The sequence below is a fragment of the Crocodylus porosus genome, unplaced genomic scaffold, assembly GCF_001723895.1.
Source record: "Crocodylus porosus isolate Cpor-Errol unplaced genomic scaffold, CroPor_comp1, whole genome shotgun sequence".
Lineage (NCBI taxonomy): Eukaryota > Metazoa > Chordata > Crocodylia > Crocodylidae > Crocodylus > Crocodylus porosus.
The window spans coordinates 131,565,186-131,592,518 of NW_017728943.1; the positions used below are offsets into that span (position 1 = coordinate 131,565,186).

The 27,333-nt window shown below is 42.5% G+C and overlaps 1 protein-coding gene across 6 annotated transcripts in view; it reads left to right on the forward strand.

Annotated features, from left to right (window-relative positions):
• Positions 1 to 27,333, forward strand: part of AHI1 (Abelson helper integration site 1) — a 203,007-nt gene that overhangs the window by 110,093 nt on the left and 65,581 nt on the right. For all 6 annotated transcript variants that reach the window (XR_002103750.1, XM_019550220.1, XM_019550218.1 and 3 more), the window contains exon 20: positions 23,969 to 24,027. Coding sequence is in view for 5 of the 6 variants with exons in the window: in XM_019550220.1 (XP_019405765.1) it covers positions 23,969 to 24,027 (59 nt within the window). In the remaining variant the exon portion in view is untranslated. The remainder of the gene's footprint in view (positions 1 to 23,968; positions 24,028 to 27,333) is intronic.

The window sequence follows — 27,333 nt, forward strand, 5'->3', positions numbered from 1 at the left end:
GCTGACTTCCTGCCCTTTGGGCAGGGGGCTGGACTCGATGATCTCCCGAGGTCCCTTCCAGCCCTAATGTCTATGAAATCTATGAAACCATGGCAAAAACTGTGCTAATATGCTAATACGCAGTACAATTAGTCTACTGTGCATTAAGCATCACAGTAAGACTGTGTACTGTTGCTAGTGTGCATCAGCACCGGCTACAAACATTTATGTAGTACCTCATATTACAGGTACTAAACTTAATATGCAGTAGTAACAGCACATTAATGCACATGTAAGACTCAGTTTTCAACTACAGCCAAGCTCTGCTCATGGTTCCTTATACTAAGGTTGCTGAGGGCTAGATGACCCCTTAAGATTTCAGTCTCTGGGCTGTTTTAAAATATACTCAATATTAGTACCCACATAAAAGTTGTCTGCGGCACTGGAGCTCAAACTTTTTGGCCCTATGGGCCAGATGACTGGAGCAGGGCCAGTCAATGGACTGGATCGAGCCCCATGCCCCCAGATCAGGCTCTGGGGCCTGGCACCACTCCCTCCCTGCCCCACACACTGGAATTGGGTCCTCGGGGTCCAACACTACCCCTTTCTTCCTGCATGTCTTGGGATTGAGCCCCCCTACACCCAGATATTTGAAAACATAAGATCCACAAATAGAATTTCCTAACTGCAGTGTTTTAACAAAATAGTGAAGTAATAAAAAACAACACAGCAATTTAGTTGTTCTGTTTTTCAGAAGGTTGATTATCCAGTTTCCTTTCTTTGATTGAGTAGATGTTATAAATATAAGTGTCAGACTAGTTTGCATCGTCTAGTTCAGCTCACTATATCTGTTTATACTGAGATCAAAGGCACGCATGTTCCTCTATTACGTGTTCTTTTTCATGTTACTTCTAGGCATGTCATTAAAATCTTTCACTGAAAACTGCACAAAATGCTGAACAAAATAGCAGCAATCTTTGAAGAGTCCAAAAGCATTATCAGGAGAACATCATATATGTTTACTTGAAATTGGTATATGTTAGGGTACTTATTGCTGTGCCTTCAGGGTAAAGGAAGTATTCTCAGCCAAATTATACAAGGGTGTGGATTAAATGAAGCATTACTCTCTGTTTGGCAGCAATGGACTCTAGGTTGCAAAATCAAGGTATGACATAGCATTATTGAAATAAGCTGCCAAAAGTTACTTGGCCTGAGCGTGCCCTTGTTTTTTCAATGATGTGCTATTCTAACAGAACCACATTTAATTCATTTGTAACTACAGGCCCTGTTAACCGTTTGTAGGCTTTTGAATATAGAACCACTACATGTTATAAGAAGACTGGATTGGGAGGCAGTCACAGGCAGAGATGACCTGAACAGGGTGCAGGTCCAGGTGCAAATCACCCCATGCGGGGCCCTGTCCCCGCTTTGATCCTGCCTGCCCCGGACCTGAAGAAGCTGCCGCCACCATTGACAGTGGCAGGGAGCAGGGGGATGTGAGCGACTGGATGCAAAGCTGCTGCTCCGCCCAGGTTCGCGGGGGCCTCCAAAGTGCGAGGACAGCTGCCCCGACTCTTCCCCCCTCCCCCCACCCTCCGGGACAGCCCTGGTCACAGGGCAGGAAAAAGTAAAGGATACATGCTTGAGAAAAATCCAGATGCTCTGGCCAGTGGATTCAGTACAGTTTCCCTGCTCATGAGCTGTGCACCCTCTGTGTGGCATAAAGTTCAGGGGAAGGGGGAGAAAGGGATACAGTCCATATGGCAATGACTAGGGAGTGAATGCAGGCAGAGGAATCAGTTTTATGTAAACTTCCTCTAGTTTGCACACCATCATCATCTGGGGATACTAGGAAAGATGTTTTGGTTGCTCTGGCCTAAAGTTGATTTTTTCCAACCACCTCTTCTTTCTCCTTCCATGGGGATCCCTAGCAATCAGGCTGGATGCTGAACCTGTGGATTTGAACCTGTATGTTGAAAGCAACCATGCATTAAAAAGCTTATTTTTGTGGGGATATTTTCCCATCTTAATGGTATACATGCATTTATGGGTATATTTTTGTAGCCATAACAGTACATTCATACTGCATTTGTAGTACATTCATATTTATTTATGGAATCTATAGATTCTTTTACCTGTGTGTAATGATGGGATTTTCATGTGTAGAACCCATTTGTCCAAATTCTGTTGTTTGCTTATGCTGTGTTAGAATCTGTCTACCACAGTCTTGTGTGTGAGTGCTTGAAAAATGTATGCTCGTGTATTTTAAAGTAAAGTACTGTATGTACAAAGTGGTTCTTATTTGAAAATCTAGCTTTCTAGGTCTTAATTTGTATTGTGAGGGGTTTTCTGGTGGTTTGCTTGTACGGCATACCAATGAAGGATATTGCAGGCTGTTTTTTGGGTAATTTCTGTTGTCAAAAGCAAAATGTTACTGCGGACACGCAAGTTTTTTAGTGTGTGTTAGTAAAGGGAAAACATGCTTATTTATGGGAAGTAATAATTTTATTTGCCTTTAAAAAATGTCCCTAAATTTTTTTTATTCATCTCCAGAAACTGATGTTACTGCTATACTCAAGACTAATTGAAAGAATACAGCAGCATTTTCAGTAATCTCTGCTTGTATCTTATGTTGTAACATTTTTGCTTTGAAGATGTTGCTTGGCATTAAACTTACTAAACATTTTCAACCTTGCCCCGTCTGAAGCCATGGAATGTCTACTCCAGAACTCCACGTGTGTTCTTCTTGATCACTAAGACTTGGTTTCTTAAACCAGAAGGGAGAGATTAATTATGTTTGTTTCCATTTCTTTTGGGCTTTCCCATGAATACTCTAGATAAGCCTGTGTACTGCTAGTTACTCATCTGTGACATTTGGGTTTTGCATGCATTGATACAAAAGGTCAAAATAATTTTCTGCTCATCTTTCAAGGGTAGTGGTGTAATTGTTTATGCATCACAAGGAGCATAGAAGTGCTTCCCGTTTCTTGGAAAGTTAGTGCAGCATCACCCCAGCGTCTGTGATACTGTATTTATGGTGGGATATCATTAGTGACACTGTGCCTACAGATGGAATAATTTATCTGGGAGGCTATAGACTACTAGATCTCTCTTGACCAGGGATCTGGATTTTCTGCTTCCCACGGAAAAACAGTTAAATGCAGATGGAACCCATTCCCCTTACTGGAGTAAAACATGGATTTCTCATTTTAGCAAAGAAACACACAGATTTTACAGTTTTGCAGAGAGCTTTCTGCAGGCTGGCAGAGTTCCAGCCTGCAGGGGGTCGGGCAGGGGGTGTGTCGTGCATGTACATGAACATGGCCACCAGGCAGCCTCGAGAGCAGCTCCCACAGGTAAGTGGGATTGAGGCCCCCATAGGGAGGGAGGGATTTGGGCTAGGACTGGGGCTGCTGACCAGCTGGGCAGTATGTGGGGCTTCGAGCCCTGGGGCTGCAATGCAGAGCTGCAGGCCCCCACCGCAGCGCAGCATGGGGCTCTGGGCAGGTTGTTCAGAGGTGGGGTGGGACTGGCTTCCCACCCATGGTATGCAGTCCCAGGGGTGCAGGAGGGACTCATACTCCCCAGATCTGTATGTGGGGTGGGCACAGGCTGCCCACTGTGGGCTCAAGCTCCCGCCTTGCTGCCCTCCCCCTAGGCTTCCATAGCCTGATGGGTGAGACCTGGAGCTGCAGGGCAGAATGGGGCCCTGCAGGAAAGTGCTGCCCTGGCGACGGATCCCCTACACATGCGGCTGCAGTGGGGACAGCAGTGCAGGGTTGTGTCCATCACTACTGCCACATGCACAGGAGACACGTCGCCAGGGCAGCACAGAGCTTGCAGTGGCAAGCAACTTTCCTGAGCAGCCCCACTCTGCCCTGCAGTGCTAAGTCACACCCCCCAGGATGCAGAGGCCCCAAGGGAGGGTCACAGGGTGAGAGCCCAGGCCTGCAGTGTGTACCTACCCCTGCCCAGTGCACAGATCTGGTGGACACAGGACCCCCCTACTCCCCAGGAGTGCAAGCAGTGGCAGGGAACTGGCCCAAACCCACAGCAGGCAGGCAGCTCAGAACAGCTGCTGCCTCCTGCTGGGGGCAGAGGGCTGTGGCCCTAGGTCCCTGGCCCCATAGTCCTGGCAGCTGGGGGCCCCTCTGGCAAGGCTGAAGGGCAGCAAGGGCACCAGTAGGGCTGGGGGGCTTAAGCGAGGAGTGAGGGGCACGAGTAAGGCTGGGGGCCTGTGGGGGTGGAGTGCAGGGCATGAGCAGGGCTGGAGGAGGAGGGAGTGAGGGGCATCAGCAGGGCTGGTTGGTCCTTTAAGTTTAATCATGGATTTGAGGGAGGGGGGTTTATCAGAGAAATTGCAATTTCTTATTAGAAAATTTGTGATTTTTTGTTATCAGGGAAAACCAGGATCCCTGCTCATGACTAGGGTGTACCAGTTGTTCAAAACAAGATGTCCCTCTGTAGGTCTGCCTTGCTTGAACTTGACAGAGCTCTCAATTATCAGCATATCAGTACACCCTGTAAATGCATTCCATCAGTGGGAAGTCCTTTCTGTACTTGACTCCTAATAGCCCATGGTTCTCAAGTGTACTCCAGTAAAGTCCCTCTAAATCTACTGCCTCAGTGAAGTTTTTTGATTTCCCTATTGTTTGTTCTGTCTAGTAATAGTGACACACCCTTTCTTTGCACCCCTTGAAGCAGAATCTTCAGAATTTTCCAATGCTGATAGCCTCTCCCAGTACCCTGAATCACAGTGTTATGAACAGCAAGTAGCATAGGCTCATAACTGTTGGTTAACAACCCAGAGTTTGATTCTGGAGTTTGGCATTAGTACCAATGAGCTCTTCCATTAGCTTGAATAATGTACGAGGTTCCCTAATTCCAAGTTCTTTCACAAGACTAGACTAGAATACCATCTAGGCAGCTTTTGTTTCATATTTTATTCCATTTCTTGAATATGTTATTCTTAGTGTAAGCTGCCCTGAGACTTTTTTCAGTAGGATGGCATAGTTAATAGATACTTTTAACTGTTCACAAAACTATAGATCCCGATTCAGGACTTAGTAAGAAACTTGGCCCTATTTCAGTGAATAAATGGACAAGTAGTGATAACCTATGGTGCTCTTGCTTAAATGACTGGTCTACTTTGGAAGGCTGCTGTGATGGGGACTATCATAAGGCCAGTCCAATCATTGGCTTGCCTACTTGTCTAGGGCAGTCCGTCCACCTGTCTCGCTTGCCATGCCTTTGATATATCTAAGAATTAGCCATTTACAAAGGCAGGAGGCTATCCATTTATCGCCCAATGTCAAGGGAATAATACACAGCTCCATATCAGTCCCTACACTGTGTCCCATGCCTCACAGATGGCATCACTATATGGTTCTGGCCCCACTTTGGGCCACTGATGTTCAGACCCTAACCTGGTGCCCCATCCTCGCCTCTTAGTAGGGAGGCACAGGTGTGGTATTTCCTGAAGACAGCCCATCACAGGCTGTCTCACCACACCATACTTCCCAGCAGGGTGTAGTTTTAGGTCATTCACCAGGACTGGGAACCTCCTCCATCCCCATAGATTCTACCCTGAACCTCCAGATGTTTTGGGAGCAGCAGATTTCCAGCTGGGCGATGTCTCTCTGGCTCCCTAGATGTAACTGCTAGCTCAGCTCCTAGGGCCTAGGCTTATACTGAGGCTACCCAAGACTTCCTCCAATCCAGGAGCCATCTTGCAGTCACATGACTGCCTCATTAGACCTCATTGCACCTGTGTGCTGCTCCACAGCCTGCTCATGCCTCTTAAAGTGGCAGGCACCAAAGGTGCCCTGCCACAGCTGCATTCCTGCAATCATTGCAGTTGCTGTGCAGCCAGTTAAACCTCTTGCTGGTGTTTTAGCTACTTCTGTTGCTGCTAGCTCACAGCTTGCTGTTATTACAGCAGCGGTTCTCAAAGTTTTTAGTCAGCGCACCCCTCTGCAACTTTTTTGATTGTGGCAGCATCCCTAGTTGAGAATCACTATTGTGCTTAACTTACTTCAATGCTTCTCAACTGGATGATGCTGTCAGTTAAAACATGCCTGCTACATAGCCAGACTGAAAAAAAAACATGCTCACATTCCTCTTGCATTTGGGTTCTCTGATCACCCTAAAGCAGACCGGAGAGCTTGCTCATGGCTTTCCCAGTTTGACAATACATGGAATCTCCTGGAAGCAGAGGCCTCTGTGGCAGGTGAAACTGTCCTGTGCATCTCTATCTGGGAGGAGCACCATGGGCAGGGGGAGAGGTAGACTGGGAATAGATACAACCTGGGTGAGCTCTCCTCCCAGCTTTAGGATTATCAGAGAGCCTTAATGCAGCAACTCTGGCACAGGGCAGTTTTACCTACTACCCGTAGCAGTGACACCTGATAACCCCTGAGGGGGTCTTCTGGCACCTCAGGGTACTACACACCTTAGTTGAGAACCTCTGCACCACATTATAAGATATTCTTCATAATCCCTCGTCACAGAGAAAGGATTCAGCAACCCATTTCTTTGGCATAAGATTTTTATGGGTTTTTTTGCCTCCTCAAAATTAAACCTATTTTTCTACTGTGTTGAACATCATAATGTTTCAACAAAAGACTGTTCTTACCTTTCGCAGCATATAAGAAAGATTCACAGTTTAGAACAAAAGTTGTAAAGAAAAACATTCACCCACTGCTTCGACTTCTCCCCCTATGAGAAAGTCGCTGCTTTATTGCGTCTTTTTGTGGCTGGCAGCTGGACCTATTAAATAATTCAGCCCAATTGCATTTGCTTCATAGTCTTTCTTTCTATATACAGTTGCTTGAGGTGCAGCTGCCCATGGAAATTCAAAGCCCAGTTCAACCACCCAGAGGTCAGCTAGATTTGATCTCTAGTAAAACTCATAAGGGACCTTTAGCTGTCTTTGCCTTCTTATAAATGTAACATTTCTACAAAAATGGAAATTTGGATTTTATTTTGAGATTCTTCCTGTAAATCAACCTCTCTTCTAAGCCAACAAATCCTTTTCAGAGTGAATAAATTGCAAAGGGAACACAAGGTGTGTCCACAAATTAGTTCTGCTTCACTGATATTTGATTTGTTGACTAGATTTATTTGCATAAGTCAAAGATACCTAGGAAGACTTGTTACCATGTCTTTCTAGGTATGTGATTTGAGTCCCAAACTTCCTTGGCACTAGTAGGTAATTTTGTACGCTTTGCGTGATCGGCCTACAGAAAGGAAACACACAAATGTTTGCAAAGTATTTAGCAATTAAATTGGGATTCTGGAAACCCAGAAGATAACTCTTTCACAATTCAAGCATGGAAACTACCTGGTTTAACAGCAAAAGACCAGAGAGCTTCCTTCACGACTCCATGGTGTTGCACCTCAAAATGTCGTTTCTCCTGTTCTTGATGCTGGTGTTTTCCCAACCACTACTTTGATATTGCCATAGATTTTCTGAGAATCCACCAACCAAATTAGTTAACTGTTGATGGAAGTCAAGTCAGAAATGGAGTGTATTAGAGAAGAGTTTACATAGTAGAGTACTGTAGCTTACACTATTTTGAGTTGTTTGGGTTTGGAAAAAGAATATAAAATACACTTATGTCAAGGGGATCAGATTATTTTTTCTCTCAAAAGAGATGCTTGTGTTGGGGGGTGAGGGAGAGGTGTTCATTTTACATCTTTGGGCCCTAAGAGTTCCTCCACTTGAGAGAGGTGTTTTGTGTTACAAATACTCTTTTAAAGCAGGCCTTTGAATTTGTTACTTTTTTTTATTTAGTGGAATTTACTCTACCAGTTTATTTGTAGTGGTTTTGATTACATATTAATGATCTCATCCTGCAAGTTATCATGCACATTAGCCCACCCATTAAATACAATTAAATTCAGTAGAGCTAATTCTATGATTTAACAGATGCATGCGTATGATAGCCATTTAGTAGGGCTGTGCGAGGCTTCGGACAGAGCTTTGGATCCAGAGAAGCTTCGGACGCTTCAGGGTCCGAAGCAGCATGTCCAGGTCGAAGCGCTGCCTCATTCAGCTTCCCGAAGCGGTTCAGAGCTGCCTCGGAGTTCCGGCCATAGGATATAATGGGGAAACAAAATATCTATAACTTTGTTCTTTTTGTCCAATTGGGATGAAATTTTCAGGGGTGGTAGACTCTACAGAGAGGAAGGAGCCTGCCAAGTTTCAAGAAGATCAGTGCAGGTGTTTGGGGGGAACTGGACCTCAAGCTGCAAACAAGCAAAACTCATGTCATGGGTGCTTGTGAGACTGACCATCTGTCTTGTGGCGGGGAGGGGAGACACTACTGCAGGCTGCTGTGTTACCAGTTACCAATCAATCAATCATGATTCACTCAGGGACCAGGGACTCAGCTCAATACACAGAACCTAGCTACTACATAACGACTTAACGAGCATCAGTTAGCACCTACAAAACCAGGCTAAGGAGAGAAAAGACTCAATACAGACAATTAACTGCCCCAAGACAGACACAGTCTTGGCAGGAGTTTTGTCTGTCAGCAGCTAGGGGTGCAGGGCCCCAGAACCCCCCGCACCGATCTCCTGCACAGCTGACAGGTGTCACAGCAGGGGCCACCATCCCTGCAGCTGTCACCCTGCTGTGCCTTAGCACATGCAGTGTCACCCATGGCATGAGTTTTGCTTGTCCGCAGCCTGGGGTGCAGTTCCCCCCAAACCCGTGCACCTATCTCCTTGAAACTTGGCAGGCTTTGCGGCCTCAGTAAGAGCTACCACCCCGGCAGTTTTGACCCCCCGTGTTGTAACACATCACTGTGACAGGAGTTTGGCTTTCAAGAATTTGGGATACAGTTCCCCCCAAACCCCTGCACCGATCTTCTTGAAACTTAGCAGGTTTCATGCTCTCAGCAGAGGCTATAATCCCTGCAAGTATCGTCCAAATCAGACAAAAACCAGCAAAGTTATAGATATTTCATTGATTTCCCGTTATATCCTATGGCCGGATCTCCGAGGCAGCTCCAAAGCTTCAGAGCTGCTTCGGCTGAATCGAGGCAGAAACCCGGTCCGGAGCTCCGGATCAGATCGCAGCCATCTGAAGCAGCTGGATATGAAGCCGGATCAGATCACTGCTGACTCGCACAGGCCTACCATTTAGAGACCTACAACAGTTCCCTCTACCAGAGTTGGTGTCAGACTAGCTCACTGCCTCAGTTTCCCCTCACAAAGTTTGGATCATCTGAACTTCTAGCCTGCTTGGTAGCTGTACTTACTTGGGCCTCTATCTGTTCTAGGACATCCAAAGCCCAAATAAATACAAACCAAGAGATTTCCGCCCCAATCTTAACCTGAGCACAGACCTACTACCTACCTAAGGATCTGTTTTATCTTTAAAAGTGTCTTTTGCCCATCCAGGGGTCAGCTCTTGAATTCTCCTATTCTTTTACTGAGTTCTTCCTATGAAGACTGCATTTCCTAGAATGAGTTCTGTCTAGAGGAGAACTAAAAAAAAATTTCTGTCTGTGTGTAGAGGTGCTAATATAGCCCTTCTAACTAACTTCCTGACTTGCTACTTGAAGTCTCTCCCTACCTCTAAAAGGTCAAGTTGAGAAACATGACCTGCTTGTCACATGGCTTGAGCTCAGCCCCAAACACTTTCCTTTCCCTAGGGAGAAAAACATTTTCCCCTTAGTGGTCAGTCAGGTAAAGCAGACTGCATTAATAGATTTTTGACACAAATTGATTTCCATGGGATAAGGTATGTACACAAAAGACGAAAACTGTGAATATGATATTGATTACATTTGGCAGATGGACAGATATTTTTAAAATAGTTTATAGCTCTACTGTGTCTGCTTCTCTCCTGGGGCCATAAGGAAGGGTCCTGTAATACTTAAAAACTTGTCTAAATCTATTCCAATCATGCAGTTCGTCCAAAAAAGATACAACCCAAAAACATCCTTGGTTTGTGAATATTGCCTGGACCTTCATGGCCACAACATCATTTTAACACTACCATTGTTTACAGTGGGCACATCTACATATGCCCCTGATTGTGCAGTTGGTACTGCACAGTCATTTAGTACTTGCTTTCGCTAAACTGTAAACTAATTGCTGTAACTAATGCAGTAGCCGGTTGTGGTGATGTTTTGGGGAGGGCTGTGTGGATTTATGATAAGCCAAAGGGACCGGATATCAACATTGCTGAACTATTCCAAGTTCTGCCTAAAACCGTCTACTCTGGTTGATGTTCCAGTTAGTTCTCCTCCATGTTTTTCATTTCACTCTTCAAAAGGAGGATAGCAATTCTAACTTTCCTCACAAAGCTAAGAAAATGTTTTGAATATTTTCAGGGGGGTAAAAGTTGCTATATAATGAAGTGTTTGTTAGTGTATCTTCAAATGTAAGAAAACTGGTAAAAACCTATTTGTTCATGTGTGCCTCGATTGGTATATTGGATAGATCTCTCCAAAATATCTTTATAAAACATCCCAAAATTTGGAAATGTGACCTCTCATGCATAAATATGCATAAGATAAATTGCATCAACTTCTTCATCCTTCAAAAATTCTGACCAAATAGCATTTACCTTTACTGAAAAATAACATGGATAAAAATCCATTAAGAATTGTAGCTTTATGTCTGAAAATCTTGCAGTAAGGCATGTCTAAAATGTACATATTTGTATTGGTTCATTTAGAGTATATTAAAAATAGTATTTTATGGTTTTCCTGTCTTGATTTCAGCTCATGGTCTTACATTTTTGAGCTTTAGTAAAATATATTTCTGGAATTGTTGGCAAGTTGTGATGTCATAGGATTTCCTGGCAATGCTTTCTGAAATGAATATTCTGTGCTTGCTGAAACTGCTAACTCAAGAGGCAAAACAGGCTGTGTATAAAACAGTGGCTATTGTGGTCACAGTAAAGACCTCAAAGATATAGCTGATGTATATGTTCCAGAGTATTGCATGTGGGTTTGCTGGAATTATTTTCCTTTAACAAAAAGTCTATAACCATGTCACATGTATTCAGGTGTTTTTCATTGGGGAGATTAATCATTTTTTGTTTTTCAGTCAACACAGTATTCAAAAGTAAGTCTGAGCAATACAGAAACTTGCAAGTTTACTACTTGCAGTGGCTGGTCATTTTCTCTAAGAAGACTTTGCATTGCAAAAATTTTAATGGGTGAATTTAGAACATAATCATGGCCCCTCTATGTTCAGTGAAAGTGTAAGAATTGAGTTGTAGTTTCTTATCCGTAAGGCAGTATGTTGCACTGCTTGTACTTTAGATAACTGACAGTGTGATATTGATTGTAGTTGAAATGTTAGCTTAACTGCTGGTAGTCATTGGAAAGATGTCAGTGCAGAGGGTGCGGAAGGTTTTTTTTTGTTTTGTTTTTTCTTTTTTTCCCCAGTAACTGAAGGGACCATGCAGAATAGTTGATTTTGATCTTCCTTTCCACCTAGTTTTTATTCTTCTATCTCTCTGCCTAGCATAGTCCCTGTTTCAGCCCAAAATTTACCTGTGTGCTCAACTTGAAGCTTCTGAATAGCTCTGTTTGGTGTCAGTAAGGATGCTTCCATACAAAAAATCTTTGCTGAATTAGAGCCATTGTCACATTATTTTTTAAAAAAGGCCAGCATGCATCCTGTTTAAAAAGTCCAAAAAATGCAGTTCTAAAGAAAAAATAGCTGCTTTTTAAAAATAAGATACATGGCATAGGCCATTTTTTCATTAAAACTTTGTATCTACTATCCATGAAAATATTATCAGCTAGTAAAATTTCATGGTTGTGGCATCCATTCAGGAGTCTGAGCAAGGCATAAACTGCCCTGCATTTACTTTTGTTACTCCACTTTGTAGAACAGAGCTGTGAATGAAAGAGCCCTGACAGATGTTACATTTATCTCATGGTTAACATGTTAATTGTAAAATAAATTGTAACATGCCACACATTCAGCCAATATGTGGCCCAATAAAATGGCAAGCCAGTCACAAAGGTTTTCTACATTTAATGATTTGGCAATATCAACACAGGCAGAAACATTATAGTGGATTCTCTAGCTCCCCTGAAGGTAGGTGAGAAGGAAACTGTATAGGATGTTCTGGAGCCAGTGACCATAAGGGAGTAGTTTGAGAGGGTGCTCCCTGTGACAGATGAGGGAAATGTTGCTTCCTGGTTGAGAGACTTTAACTATGACTGAGGGGAGCTTGATCCCAGGAGATTTTCACAGGAATTGTGACGGTAGGCAGTACTCTGAACATAGAAGTTCCATTTAATTTGGAACATCTTTGTGGCTGGTTTGTATCACATCATAAAGGGGACATGTGGCATTTGTCCCAGACCCTGGGAATGCCACCTGCCCGATTCCAACAATCATCAGGATCAGGTAGGGGGCAGCCCCAGGGCCTGGGACATAGCTAATCCACTGCCCATTAACAGGTGTAGCAGGTTGTACCTGCACACTTTTCCAGTGCCAGTGGGCTTGGAGCCAGAAACTTGAAAGGGCACAGTGGACCTATAAATAGAATACCCTAAATCCTGTTTTCTACCCCTGCAGTTGAGTGATTAGGATCTGAGGAATGTTATACTTGATTTCAAAATCCCTGGCAGGGCAAGACATAGAAGATGTGATTGGGGTTCACAGACCCTGATCACACAATTTTATTATTTTCTGCCAGGGGCCAAAGGGACTTAGGATCTAGTGGCATAATGATATACTGTTATGAACTGTTGTTAATTAGTATGTTCCTGATTTTTTTTTAACTCAAGGGAGTTTAATCACAAGCAACAAATGGTAAGTGCTGCTTTTCACATGTTTGATATGCAAAGAAATCCACCCAACTGACTGTGACAAAACCCTGGGGTGTCAGGATGCTCCCAGAAATATACCCTGGTTTGTGTAATTCTGTTGGCCCCCACTCTGAATGGATATGCCCAGGTTATTAATTTGCCCATTAATCATGATTTACCACAGGCACTCTGGTAAAGTAACAGAAAAATAAAAGGAAGAAAAAAGAATATAAAAAGAATATATAAAAATAGTATAAAAAAGGGAAAAAAATCAACTACTTTGATAACAAAGGACGGTAAAACAAAACTGACACAATCCTTACCCTACATTCAGACTACCACGTAGGCCTCACAACAATTCCTGTGAAAATCTCCTGGAGTCATTCTCCCCTCAGTCATAACTAGCTAACTGGGGACCAACATTACCCCCTCTTCTTTTGGAGAGCCCCCTCTCTAGCTACCCCGATATGGTCATTGCCTCCAGAACATCCCATACAGCTTCCTCCCCCACCTACCTTCAGGGGAGTCAGACAATCCACTAGTGGATTTCTGCCTGTGGGTCCGTGACTCTGCCACTTTCCTAGTTCTGGTCTTCTGCTTTTTTAAATCAGTTTTTATCAATATGTTTATATCTTGTAACTCAGTAGAGCCCAAATTTGATACTCTAGATGAGTGAGGGGCAACCATATGAGCAGGCATGCTGCTGATTAAGCCCTGTGTCCTCTCTGAGTGCTTCTCTGATCACCCTCCCCTTTTTTCTGTTCCTTTCCGCCATCTGCCACACAGAGGCTGCCCATGCCACTTGTAGCATATGTACCACAGGTTGACCACCCCTGCTCCAGGTCCACAATATAAATATAAATATGAATAAATGTTTATATTTATTAACAATGTAATATTGATTGATTTATTTAAGAGTTAACAGTTCTTTCTGTAACCTCATCTAAGTGGTTCTACACTGATATATAAAAAAAATCTACACTAAAACTGCAATGGCAACCCAGTTGTATAGCAAAATCTCCAGAAAGGTGGGGCATTTCAGAAGTAGATGAACACAATTAACTTGACTTCAAAAAGTCCTAAAGGACCAGGTGCAAGTAATATATCTTTAAAAGCACTCATTCCTGAGAAAGAAGAAGTATTACAGAAAAGAACACATGAGCGATTCAAAACGGGGGTTTTTTGAGTACTCTTAGTTTCCCAATGATCCAACCTCGCCTAATTGTTTAGGAAAATTATTACCACAAGTAGGAAGGAAACACATCAGAATGGTTAAATGTGCTAAACTGTGTCCTCAATCTATATTTGGCCTTTAGATAATGCAGACCTGTCTAATTCTATATCTGTTCTTTACTTTAAAGAAGGCATTGGGCATGTGCTACTACTTGCAGTGTTTACAAACTATAGGAGCTTTTATTTGCAAAAAAGTACATTGTAGTAGTTGATGTTTTGATAAGCTTACTGTAAAATAATTAGCTGGGTGTGTAGCCTATTAAATCTATTTGATTTTAATCTCTAATTAAAATTCTGGGATTATTGCTTTTTCTTTTGTAATGAAACAGCTTTTGCTTCTTTTCACGTTTGTAAAGATATTAGGCCCAGGTCTGTTTTATGCAATTTCACTCAATCCATGAAATATATTGCCTTCACAAAGCCACTGTGATCCCTCTCCACACTTCTGTTATGAAGATTATTCTGCTGCTTGTATAGGAGTCATCCTTCTGCCCATGATAGATATGATTGTGGGTGAGGCATACCACTGCCAGATGCAAGGTTAATGTTGCTCGTGTTAGTGCAGGTCAGTTTGGCCAGAAGTTGACCTAATCATTATTGTTTGTGCATCCACTGGAAAATTGCTTGTTGAGCCACAAGCGTAAAAAGCAGTAGGTCTGAGGCTGCATACCAAAGCCATGATTTCCTACTGGATATCTCTCTCTGTCCAGCTCAGACGATACTTTTCTACTAGACACCCAATTTTAAAGCCAGTATCTAACTTTAATAAACTATTAGACAAGAGTTGCTGGATTTGTTTAAGAAGTATATCCTTCTCTTGCAAATTTTTAGATTTTGTTATTTTGAATAGTTGACACCATTATTCTTTTGGCATAAACTGTCAGTACTGTTCTTTAAGGCTTTTATGCCTTGAAATTTGAGGGGAATGTGGGGAGGCACTAAAAATAAAACTGTTTCATCAGGGCTGTTTGGCATGATGGGTTTTTTTGTTCCTTCAGGACTGTCAAATTGATCATAATCTCTGCATTCCAGCTACTAAAGTGACAACTGGAAGCAGTTGCTGTTTGCTTCATTAAGTTATTTATATAGTATGGAAGCAGTTTCCATATATCTGATTTGTCATGTAAAAAAGGGGGAGGTTTCTTTGTACATTTTCTGTAGATTAGTACAGAAGATAAAAAGAAGATTTGGGGGGTGGAGGGACTGCATATATTTGTTTTTAAAGTGGACAAACTCCAATGATGACCAGTTCCTTTGAGGAACTCAAAGCTAGACCAGAAAGCCATGGATAAACCTGGGGAATCTTTTCCAAAGAAACAGATTCTCAGAAATGAGAGAGGTGGAAAACAAAGGAAGAAAGTAGAGGAGAGGTCATAAGTCTTGAAGTGACCTGCCACACCCTTCTAAGAGAGCCTGCAAATTGAGTAAGGAGTGATAAACTCATCCACCCCAGTGATGGCCCACAGCACACACCAGTCCTGGAGCTCACTGTGCACACAGCGCATGGGGCTGGCATGGTGTGGGCTGGATTCGGTGGTGGAGACAACAGAGGTGGTGGGAAAGGAGGGTCAGTCCAGGATGTCACATGTAGCCTGTGCCCAGGACCTGCTGTGCCACATGTACAGCAAGCCCTGGGACCAGTGCATTTAGCATAGAGGGCCAGCATAGGGCATGCATTGCATTAAAATGGCCTTGCCTGCTAGCTCCGGCATGATGCGATCAGGACCAGCCCTGGAGTCAGCATGCAAGGCTGGGCTGACACAGTGCAGCATGGAGTGTGCACCCCAGACTGATCCCTTGTGCTGTGTAAAATGTACATAGCACTGGGTCCAGTGCATCCACCACTTGTGGCACATGGGGTCGGTCCAGAGACACATAGGCCAGATTATATGGCTCCAAGGACTGGAGATGGCCTGTGGGCTGTCTGCGTGACACCCTTCGTCAAGGTGGAGCAAACTCCTGTTTGTCAGGAGTGGGTAAAATACAGTTTGCAGGCCAAATCCGGCTCGTGGCGGGTCTTTGCCCAGCATGTCCTGGTGCCCCTTTGAGTACACCACAGAGCTGGCGCGGCTCCACAGCTGGACTGCCTTTCCAGGCAGCCCTGGTGGGGGTGGCACCTTCTGGCTACTGCCACCACCAGCCCCAGCCCTGTGGTATTGGAGGGGACCCATGCTGCATTGCCCCGACCCCATGCGCCTCACGCCTGCTCCAGGCTCACCCACTCAGGCTCAGCAGCTGCTGCATGAGACAGAAGCTGTTGCTCAACACGGGGTGGGGAAAGCGGCCCCTCTACACTCCCACTGTCAGCAGTTCCCTGTTGTAGCTGCCTGGAGCCCATGCAGGGCTTCCTGCATCAACTCTGTGCTGCCACCTCTGCTGTTGCAGGGTGGGGGCGGGGGCTGACCAGCTCAGAGCAGCACATCCTACCATACCCACAATTCCTCCACTGTAAACCCTACAGCCACACCATCCTCCACACACAATCACCCACCCCACAAACACCACATGCAGCCACACCTTCACTCCCACAAACCCTCCCCCCACATACACACATGCCTCAGGGGCAGCCCCGTCACTGCTATGCGCACATACCCCACCACACATGCACCCATACCCCTCCAAGCACACCCGGCTACCATACCCCCTGCCACCCCTCTACACTCCCCTACAATATTCAAGAGTAAGACCTCATTTTGAGCTATTAAGCAATCACCTCTATATACACCACACAAACGCACACGAATGAGGAGAAAAATATTCTTTAAAATAAAACTAAAATAAGTTATTGTCAATGTTTGATTTTTAGTATATAATTTTTTTCTTTTTTTGGTTCCAAGATGGCAAACACCCCTCCAAAAAAGGAGTACTTCTGGGGGCAGGGGAGAGGGGAGGGAGATTTCCAGTGGCAAAGATCAGGGGTTAGGGGTGGGACTTCCAGTCCCAAGATGGTGACCAGGGAATGAGTCACCTGTCAAGGCGTGGGGCTATCTTTGTGTCCCTCGACTAAAGGTGCACCGATACATTGGTCCCATATCAGATTGGCAAGGGTATAAGAAAAATTGACTGTACAGGAAATTTGCTTTTTTTGTGGCCAATGTGGCCACATGCCCCGTGCATGCACAGCCATATCTCAGCACGCAGACAGCTAGGAGCGAAGCCTGGCAGTGTGGAGAGCAGCTGGGTCTGGCTGGTAAATCTGTTGTGAGGGAAGGGATGTGGGGGGGGGGCAGATAAAGGTTTCAGCAGTGAGGGAAGGGAGTAGGGCAGGCGCAGGGACAGGCACTGCAAAGCCAGGGCAGAACAGGGGACAGAGCTGCGAGCAACTCATCTGGGTGGGGGCTGGCTTCTGCCGCTACATGCTCCCCTAGGAGGGCATGGGGGCTGTGTGCACCTGTATCTGCACTCGGAGCAAGGGTGGGCTGCCACTGCAGGCTGGGGCTGGGGTGGTGCTAGGCTGTTCCCAGTGGGGAACTGGGCCAAACTGTGCTCAGGGCAGGCAGTGGCAGCACTGGGAGGAGGGCTGTGGTGAATTTTGGGGTGGCTGCAGCCCCCAGAAAAGCCCCTTCCCAGCACCACTGCCACCCACCCTGAGTGCAGCCCCAGCCCAACCCCCACACCAGGAGAGCTCAGTGCTGCCCCAGCCCGCAGCGGCAGCCTGCCCTCGCCCTGCACACAGATTTGAGGACCCATGCCCCCCATGCCCTCCCAGGGTGCATGCAACAGCTAGAGCCTGCCCCACACCCCCTAACAAGCCACCCATGACTCCATCCCTTGCTCCACCCTGGCTGTGCAGCTCCTGCCACTGCCCCAGTCCCACTGCCTCCCTAAGGCGTATGAATATTTAATTTAGTTAGTCAATAACAGAAGTGTTCAACCTCCAGCCCACAGGCCAAATGCAGTCTGCAGAGCCATCTGCCCCTGGGGCTCCCTGTGGGGTGGGAAACTTGGTGGTGGGGCATCAGTGGCTATTAATATGGGTCACCCTTCCCCCACCAAATTCTCAAACCCCAATCCGACACTGCCAGAAGCAACCAGGCCACACCCCTCTCCGCACCTGGATTGGGGCCAGGCCGTGCCACCTTTCCCCTGCAGGACCAGATGGTGCCCACCTCACTGGTCCCAGAGCCAGATTGGGACCACTGGTGGGATATGGCTTGCAGATGGACATGGCGCCACCATGAAAAGTCTAAGTCTATAAAGTGCATCTCTACCTTGCTTCCTGCGAGACTTCAGACTAACATGGCTAAACTATCTCTCTCCTTGTGAAAAGTTCTTAGATTCTATCAACTAAATTAATCTAACTTCTTATTTGGTATGAATCGCTTCTGAAAATGTGTGCATTTGTTTTGAAAGTGTTTATGATCATTTGTTGACGTAAAGGAAAACAGTTTCTTATCCAATAAATCAACAAACTTCTCCCTATTTAACGAAATCTGTTTGATCTGTTTCAAAGTAATTGTGAGGATAAAATCTCTGAGGGATAATTGTATATATATACATGGTTACACAAGAGTCTGTCTCCCTTGTACTAATACCTGGGTCGAAGATTAAAATAGAATGTGATTCAGTAGGCTTGCATTTCTCATAAGACTTTTAATGTAAAAAAACCTTTCTCCTAGAAGCTTCAATTAGAAATTACATCATTTACTAAAAGAGCTTCGGCATCATATCACTTAATCAGTAAAGTCCACAAAGAGATCCGTGAAGAGATTTAAACATAAGAATACTCTTTGTTGTTCTGCTTAACGTCTAAACCTGAGGAAGCAGCTTGAATTCCCTCTACAGTGAACAGGGAAAAGTTAGGCATTTAAAAATAGGATTTGCCACCGGGGGAGGAAGGGGAGCAAGCAAGTTGAGTAAACTGACCAGTAGGAAACACCAAAGAGAGGGGTGTCTCTCAAATCTTACATCTCTCTTGAATTTAGACACTTATGTGATACTCAAATTCTGAACCTGAAATTATTTCCTGCACTTCGACACTTAGTCGTTCTTTTGAATGCAAATGACCAACTTGCTCGTTCCTCACAAAACACAGCTAATGAGGAGGATATGGTGGTGCCTCTACTGACTTGTGTGTGATAGCCTAATTGTTAGGGTTAGAAAAGGATGAAAGTGAGTTTGTTAGGGTCTTCAATCCCCGGGTTTGAGCCCTTACTCCCAAATACTGTTTATGCATTTATCCAACAACTAATGCAAAATGCACAAGCAACCACTAGAGCAGGGACCACAACTCAACATGCTTAAAGAGGAATATCCTCACTAGTGGGCTACTGAGTTATGCTTCCCCATCATGATCATGACAGGTCAGATTCTATTCCACCTATAAACTACCTAAGTAAGGTGCTTAAGTGTGATTAGTCCATCCTGTTCAAACCCTGGAAGTCCATCAATGCATCTTCATTAGAAGGGAGACCTACCCACCTTTTTCATAAAAAAAAATTTCAGGAACTTAGGCAGGGTAGACTAGAATTGTACTTAGGTACCTGAGGTCATTTATGCAACTAAGACATTGAATAGAATCTATCTTAAAGTATCTGCAAGGCTATTTAGGAGAGGCAAAATGGTTTTAAAAAAATATTTAGCCTTAGCTCTACAGCAGACTTGGTGACTCAAGCTATAGTTCAAACTATATGAGAGCCTCTGCTGGTCAGGGAGACTCTAAGTTAACTTGAATTTGGAGAGGATCTAGGACAGAAATTCAATAAACTGATTTAACCTAAATCCGTTAAATCTCATAGTACATCTATCCAGGTTTATTTTAAACCAGTTTCAGCCATTTGGAAGCAGTCTATATGCACTGAACTTCAGGGCTAGGGATAGAACTTGCACATAAAACAGTTTAAGTGATCAGAAACTGGTTTAAACCTGTAACAGAACAGAAGTTCAGTGTACATAAACCAGTTTCAAAATGGCTAAAACTAGCTTAAGATAAACCTGATTGAATGTAGTATCATACTTAACTAAATTAGGTCAAACCAGTTCATGAAACTTCTGTCCCAGACCCCTTCCTGGTTCAAGTTAAATCAGAGTCCCTCAGCATCCCAGCATGCTTTTCAGCCCTAGGCTGGGCAGTGCTGTCTGTGCCAGAGAGCAGAGCTGGCCCTGCCCCTCTGCTCCCTACCTGGAACAGTGAGGGCTGGCTTACTAGCCAGTTCATTGCCCCCTCAAAAGGCAAACCCCGGCTGGGGGCTGGGGCCAGGGAGAGGGGTTAAATTCACCTTCCCCTGAGTACAGAGCTGCCTTGTCCTGCTATCTTACTTAGTGCTGGCTGCAACTGTGGACTACAAATCCCAGAGGCACTTGGAAACAGGAAGATGAAGTGATGAGCAACCCTGCAGAGTCCTACTGCTGTGAATGTGGACTACAAATCCCAGAGACCTCAAGGACAGCAGGAAGAGGAAGTGAACACACAGCCCATGCTGGCTATGTGCCAGAGAGCCATGCTCTAGCATTCTCCTGCCCCCCCCCAAGCTTCTGGCTTGAGCTGCTGCAAGCATGTACCTGCAGTTCCTGAATCACAAGTGAACGTCTGTTCATTTGCTTATTGGTTCAATCTTTCCAGCTTAGACTAACCTGCAAAGACTAAATCTATTCAGCCTAGTTGTATGACAGATATGAACTGGTTTCCATCACTTATACCAGTTTACAAGTAATTTATGTCCCTAGAAGTGAGGGTGGTCAAGCATTGAAACAGGCTACCTAGAGAGGTTGTAGAATCTCTGTCGCTGGAAATTTTCAAAAACAGGTTGAACAGACACTAGTTGACTGGTTTAGTCAGGAATGCTCCTGTCTTGAGCAGGGAGTTAGACTAGATGGCATTGTGAGCTTCTTTCTAGACTTACTTTCCTATGAACCTTTTTGGAACTTCTTTTAGAATTAATATAAAAGGATGATCCTGGAAGTGACAGATGATAAAATGAAGTATTAATTTTGAAGCTCTCTTTCTAGAAATATCATTTCTGTTTCAACCTCTAATTTTGTCTTGGAAAGTTGTAAAATTCAGCTAAGTTCCTTTGCTGTAATGTATATTTTCTTTTTCTTTAGTAGATTCATAATCATGGGCGACTGGTGCCTCCTGAGTTGGGGAAGGCACTTGCCCCTCCAGTGGCTAGTCAGTGACGTGGGGGTAGGGGGGTCCCCGCAGCTGATCGCGCCGACTGGGGGTGGGGAATGGCCAAAGCAGTGGGGGGAGTGGACTCAGCCCCAAAGCGGGGGTAGGGCCACTGCGGCGAGGTGGGGCAACGGTGTTGGGCCCATGGTGGAGTGGGGGGGAAGAAGGGGGAGCGGCCCCAGCCCTGGCCCCAAAACCAAACTGCCAGGGGGGACAGGAGCAGGCCTGAAGGGGGCAGGACCAGACTAGCACAAGGTGGGGAACGGGGTTGCAGGGCTGAACACTGAGTTCTGTCCCTGCCACCCCGCCTGTCATTTTTGCCAGGCAGTTTGCTAGTTCTCCCACATCGTTCAAATGTATGTATGCAGCATTTGTCTCATCCAACTATCGGCTTGAATAGGCATTCATAAGTGCAACATTTTAAAGCAAAGTGATAATAAAATTTTTATTAATAAACTTCCTTGAGTTTTTATTGAATTGTAAAAATATTAGAAGAATAAATTATATGGTTTTCTTACTTTAAACCAAAAAAATATTGTTAAAGGACTTTTCTAAAAAACATTTATCCTTTACTTGCACTTCTAAAGTCAGGATTTAATCATTTTTGTTTGTGGCAAATTTAATAATAAACCCATTTAATTAAAGAAGCAAAATAGTAATACTGATAGACCATAAACTCTAGTGTCTCTTGAGGATACTTCTGAGATGTTACTTTCTGTAAGTGAAAACCAATAACAGTTCCATTGTATCTATGAATCATAATTTGGTTCTTGCCCTGTCCTTAGGGCAGTGTGGCTATTCAGGCTGGATATAATCTCATAAACATTAGTCCTCATAACTGGGTTATTCATGTGTGTCCAGTATGAGGTTCTAAGATACACAAGACAATTGTTTCAGAATCTAACAAGAAAAATATTTCTTAAAGGATATGAAGAAGAAAATATAAGGTTAAAAATCATTAAAATTCCATGTGTCTCTTACAAAGAGCACCTTAAATTATTAAAGTTGAAAGAATTTTTCAACAATAATTCTTGTCCTTACACATGTTAATAATTTGCCATGTCTCTCATCTTGAAAAAGTAAAATAGGCTAATCAATTTCAATTGTTTCTAGTTCATTTGCCCATCAGATTTACATGACCTAGTACATTCGATTCTGCAGTACAATGTTTAATCATTTAAAGAAAAGAAGTTTGAATCAGATTTTTAAAAAATTCTTGAAAACATTGATGTTAACCTTGATTTGGGGGACAAGATTATTTTTTTCTTAAAGAAAACTGACATTTAGCTGGATAAAGCTATGTGGTTTGTAATAGCGTAAAATGTAATTAGTAATATACTGATTCTGCAAATCTGTAAGTATGTGAGTAACTTTCACATGTATAGAAAGCCTGTTGATTTTGGGACTAACACTGATCAATTTTTTTTGCAGGTAGTTTATTTATCAAAAATGCAGAGTATGCATAATCTAGCAACTTTCATTGAATATACAAGTTAAATTCTGCAAATAGTTTTGGGAAGCAAAATGATGAAAAGCTGGAAAGGTTTTCTGTGGTATTTTACAAATCTAACCTTTCAACTTTCCATGTCCAAATTTAGGTATATATTTTTATCACCTTTAAAAAAGTACCAAAAATAAAGACATTTTGATTTTTTTCAGTTTGGCCACGAAATTATTGCACAACCCCTTTTGGAACTTCACCCATACAGGATTAGGACTTTACTAGTTTTAATTCTTTGAGCTTCAACCACTTAATTACATTTATAAATATCTTCCTGTGTTTAAACATATATGAGTAAATCCCTTATGAATATATTTAATGCCACCGGCTTAAGACAAGAATAGTGCAGGTAAAGGTTGTACAAGCTTTCCCATGGTTCTTTGCCAGTGCACCTGAATCTTAACATGAAAAATTCCATTTTTTTCCGAATTCTAGACACCTTATGAGTAGATGTTTTGCTAGTGGTGCTAAGTTGAGGGTTTTTTTGATAGGAGACTACAGTGAAATCTCAGAAGTCACTTTTATTTGAAATCCTAAACTAGGTTTTGAACTCTGGTCTGTCATTCAGAAAAGCTTGTCAGCTTAAGTTTATGGAGCCTGACTTCCCTTTGCACCATCTACTTACAAAGGAAAAGGTCAAATGTCTAAAGTAAAGTGATAACATTTAATATTGTCAGGTTTAACAATTTTCAAATGTCTCTATCTTTTAAGCATGTTTTCTTTACTTAGATATAGAGTAGAAGAAACCAATAACAAAAAGATACATCCATAGATGATGAAAGGATTTTCTTGAGCTTAGTAGTCAATATAATAATTTCTAAAGGAAGGAATTTACAAGTACTTTTTCAAATGCACTAGGTAGAGAGTGAATAAAATAAACAGCAAGATGTGTTTTGGTAGAAACTCAGATGATCAAAGCAAGCTACAGAATAGACATAGTTATTCTTTCAGATAAAGTAAGGAAGTAATTCCTTTGACAGGTTTTGTGATCATTTCTGACAGAAAACTTTCTATGCTCTACTCAGAAATTCAATGAAAAGAAAGGCAATGTAGCTGAGATAATAGTGTCCGTTCTGAGCACGAGGTGGCATGTGGACATTGCTTGTGCTATTTCTCTGAATCATTTGAATGGAAATATTGGATTAGCTAACCTTGTGTCATGTCTGTTGGTTAGATAAACCCTCCAACTGTTCCTAACTGAAGGACATGTAGTTGCAACTGAAAGATGCTGCTGCTTTTCATTAGAGTTTTATGAACCATATCCTGCTAACATAATGTTTTTTAAAATAAAATGGTTTATTAGATGGAAATGGATAACAAGCAAAAATTCACAGCCTTGTCTTTTCACAGGGAGTTTCAGCCCAGTAGGAAATCCTCTTAGCCGAACACCATCAGTCAGACTACAGACGGTAAGGAATTCTATTTCTGCATTTAAAAAAAATGATAATGTTAGACTATAAAATGTCATTCTTCACAGGTTAACATTGTAGAAAAGCTTTTTTCCCCCCTTTTTCTTCTTTATTTTTTGCCTCCCTTTATTCACAAAAGACTTATTTTCAAGCAAATTCATCTACAGGGCCATATATGTCTTTACCTCATACTAGTTGGTATATAGATCAGAAAAAGTTATATTTTCATTTAATGTTTTTATTATTGTTTAGAAATGAATGTACAAGAACGACACTGCTGTATTCTTGCAGTTAATGTAAAAGTCAACTTTAACACTGTCTTTTATTTTTGCTCATCTGCATATTATTTCAATAGCTGGTTTGTACCAGTGTTCTAAGGGAAACCTAAGAAAAATAGCATCCATCTTCCGTTTACTTCCTTTATTGTTATATATAGGAGTTGGTTGGGACCTTCAACTGATATTACATATCCCTTTCTATATCCTGTTTCTTCTCTCTTCATCAACAAAAAACAACTAAAATGCTACAGGTGTACTTAATTAGAACTAGATAATCAAATAAATAAATCAATAAAGCTCAATTAAAATATAATTATAGCAGGGAAAGAGAGAAAGTTAGTTGTGGAAAAGCTGGTTGCATACTAAAAAAGTGTGTGGCCACTGACAAAATGGATCTTTTTCACCATTCCACTTGTGCCTACAGTCAGAATATTCCTGACCTAATATATTATGGCAATGTGTGTGCCAGCTGTTGGCTTCCAGAGGATCATGAATAACGCTATGTCCTTAATTCTCTTAAATTGTTGCATCATTTTTTGTATCCCATTCAGGCCTTTCTTTCATAAATCTCATCAATGTGTCCTTGCATGAGGCTGATATGATAAATAAGACTTGCCCTAATGTCCTGAAAATATATTTTATGCTCATTTGTCTTCTCTATTGGCTAAGTGAGTCTCTTTTTTATACTATATTAAATATTTTATAATTAATAAAAAATATTAGAACAGATTATGAATTGTTTTGGTTTACATTTATGCTTCTCTGCAACAACAACCCCTAAAAGTATCTGCAGCATCAAGTGTTGTGGGAAGGGTTATGTTTTAATCAATGTCACTTTCCATTTACAAAAAAAATCTGGAGTTGAGTATATTTCGTTGACCTTTATTGCTGCTGTATATGCAGTCAAAATGAACAAGATATGGAGTTTCTTTAAATAAAAGAGAAGATATTTCCCAATTAAAGACAAAGTAGATCAAAATATTTTTGGAGGATATTTGAATTATCTCAGGAGCTGGAATATTTTACATACCTTTGAATTCATCTTTTTCTTTTTTTCTTGTTTTCATCCTATAAGCTTTGCTGCAGCAGCTGTGTTTGCATTTCTGATTTCTGTTTGTACGTTGCAGGTTTCAATAAAGTGCAGCCCGGCACAGTTTTTCCTCTAGGCAGATAATAGATTCCCATGCTCATTAAATACTGAAGGGCTGTAATCAAATGAGGATCATAGTCATCTGAAACCAAGGAAGTAATATTTACAGTAGTTCCACAATAGTGGATATTAATTAGAACTAAAGTACACTACAATATTCTACGTATTTACTACTTAAAGTTTTTTAATTTAACTGTTAACATTTTTCTTTGTCCACTCTGTATGTACTGAATTTACACGTTAAGAAATAGTATTGATACGTTAAATTAAGGGTGCTTCCTATTTTCATGATTGGTTATCTTCTCCCATCTTTCTTAAATATCTCGCATTTCACCTACGGCATCCTAGAGCAAGAGCAGGAATAGGATAGTGTTGCTAATGCTCATTATTTTATCAGAAGTTTTTACATATTTGGTTCTTAAGGCCTTAGCTATTGGGAAAAAGGGATTCAATACATCTTCCCATTTTAATTTTTATGAAATTATGTTTCCTCATATTTGCAGAGTAAGACTAAAATATGTGAAACGTGTCCTAAAGGATCAGAAAGCAAATCGGAAGAAAGCAGTGGTTTCTTTACTATTTAGGAATAACCTTGATTACTGAGCCAATATTTTTTTGGCAACATTGGTATAATATTTCAATCATTTCTTAGATTAGAGTGCTACTTTAGACACATGATTATAGACCAGCAAATACTACACATGATACATTTTGAGGCAAAGAGATCCACTTTTGATGATTCCTTGGCTAGTGCTTTTTCCTTCATCCGCTGCCTGTATTTTGGGAGTTAAGTCATCTTACGTTTCTTTGGATCCACTTAAGACTTAGGATCACCCCAAACACAAAATGCACTCAGTACGAAAAATGTTTTTATATGTTATACATAAGGACTGCATAGATATACATGGAATGCAGAAAATGTAATATACTATATTTACTTGAATTGTAAGAAAAGGGTTTTTTTCCCCCATTTAACTTTGGGGGGAGTCACTTGTCTTAGAATCAAATACGAGGGTGGGGGTAGGGGAGAGCAAGTGGTCACTGTGACTTGGGCTCCAGCCAAGGTTCCCTCTAAGGTGCGCACAAGTAAAAGTCTGGCCACGCACCAACTTTTCAAGGTCACGCACCAGGAGAGGAGCTGGGCTCCGGCATGGGACACTTATTGAAGGTAAGCTCCTCCCCGAGGCAGGGGCGGGGGCCTGGCGTGGGCTCTGCCAGCTCCAAGTAACTGCTCTGCTCCCCTGCATCACCTTAGGGAGTGAGGAAGCCCATGGTGTTAGGCCTGGGGAGTGGAGCACTTCCCCGGAGCTGGCGAAGCCCGCTTACATGGTATCATGGCTTTGTGGAAAACTAATACACAAGAGTTTGTAATGCAGTGCTCTTGTATAAAAGTACCAGGCTTTTTTTAATTGTGTCTGTAAAAAAAGAGATATGAAGGGATAGTGTCTGTCTGAGTTGGCAAGTTTTGTAATTTTTATAAAGGGTCTTGTATTTTTCTTCATTCATTGATTCACAGTTTTCTCCTTTTTTAAATTAAATTATGGGAAAAAATTGAAAATGGGATGCAGGCATGCTTGAGAAGTACAGAAACAAAAAGGCAAATAAAAATAGCCATAAAATTCATTATGTTAATTAAAAATCATGATTAAAGGCAACATCAAGATTTAAAGTCCTAATTCATGGTTTTCTTAAATAGTTTGGGTATGGCTAATGCATAGAATCATAGAAGTAGGGTCGGAAGGGACCTTATACGTCTTCAAATCTGACCCCCTTTCAGGGCAGGAGAAAAAAACTGGGCTCAAATCATCCCAGCTAGGTAGGCATCAGGCCTCCTCTTAAAGACCCCCAGGGTAGGAGCCAGCACCACTTCCCTTGGAA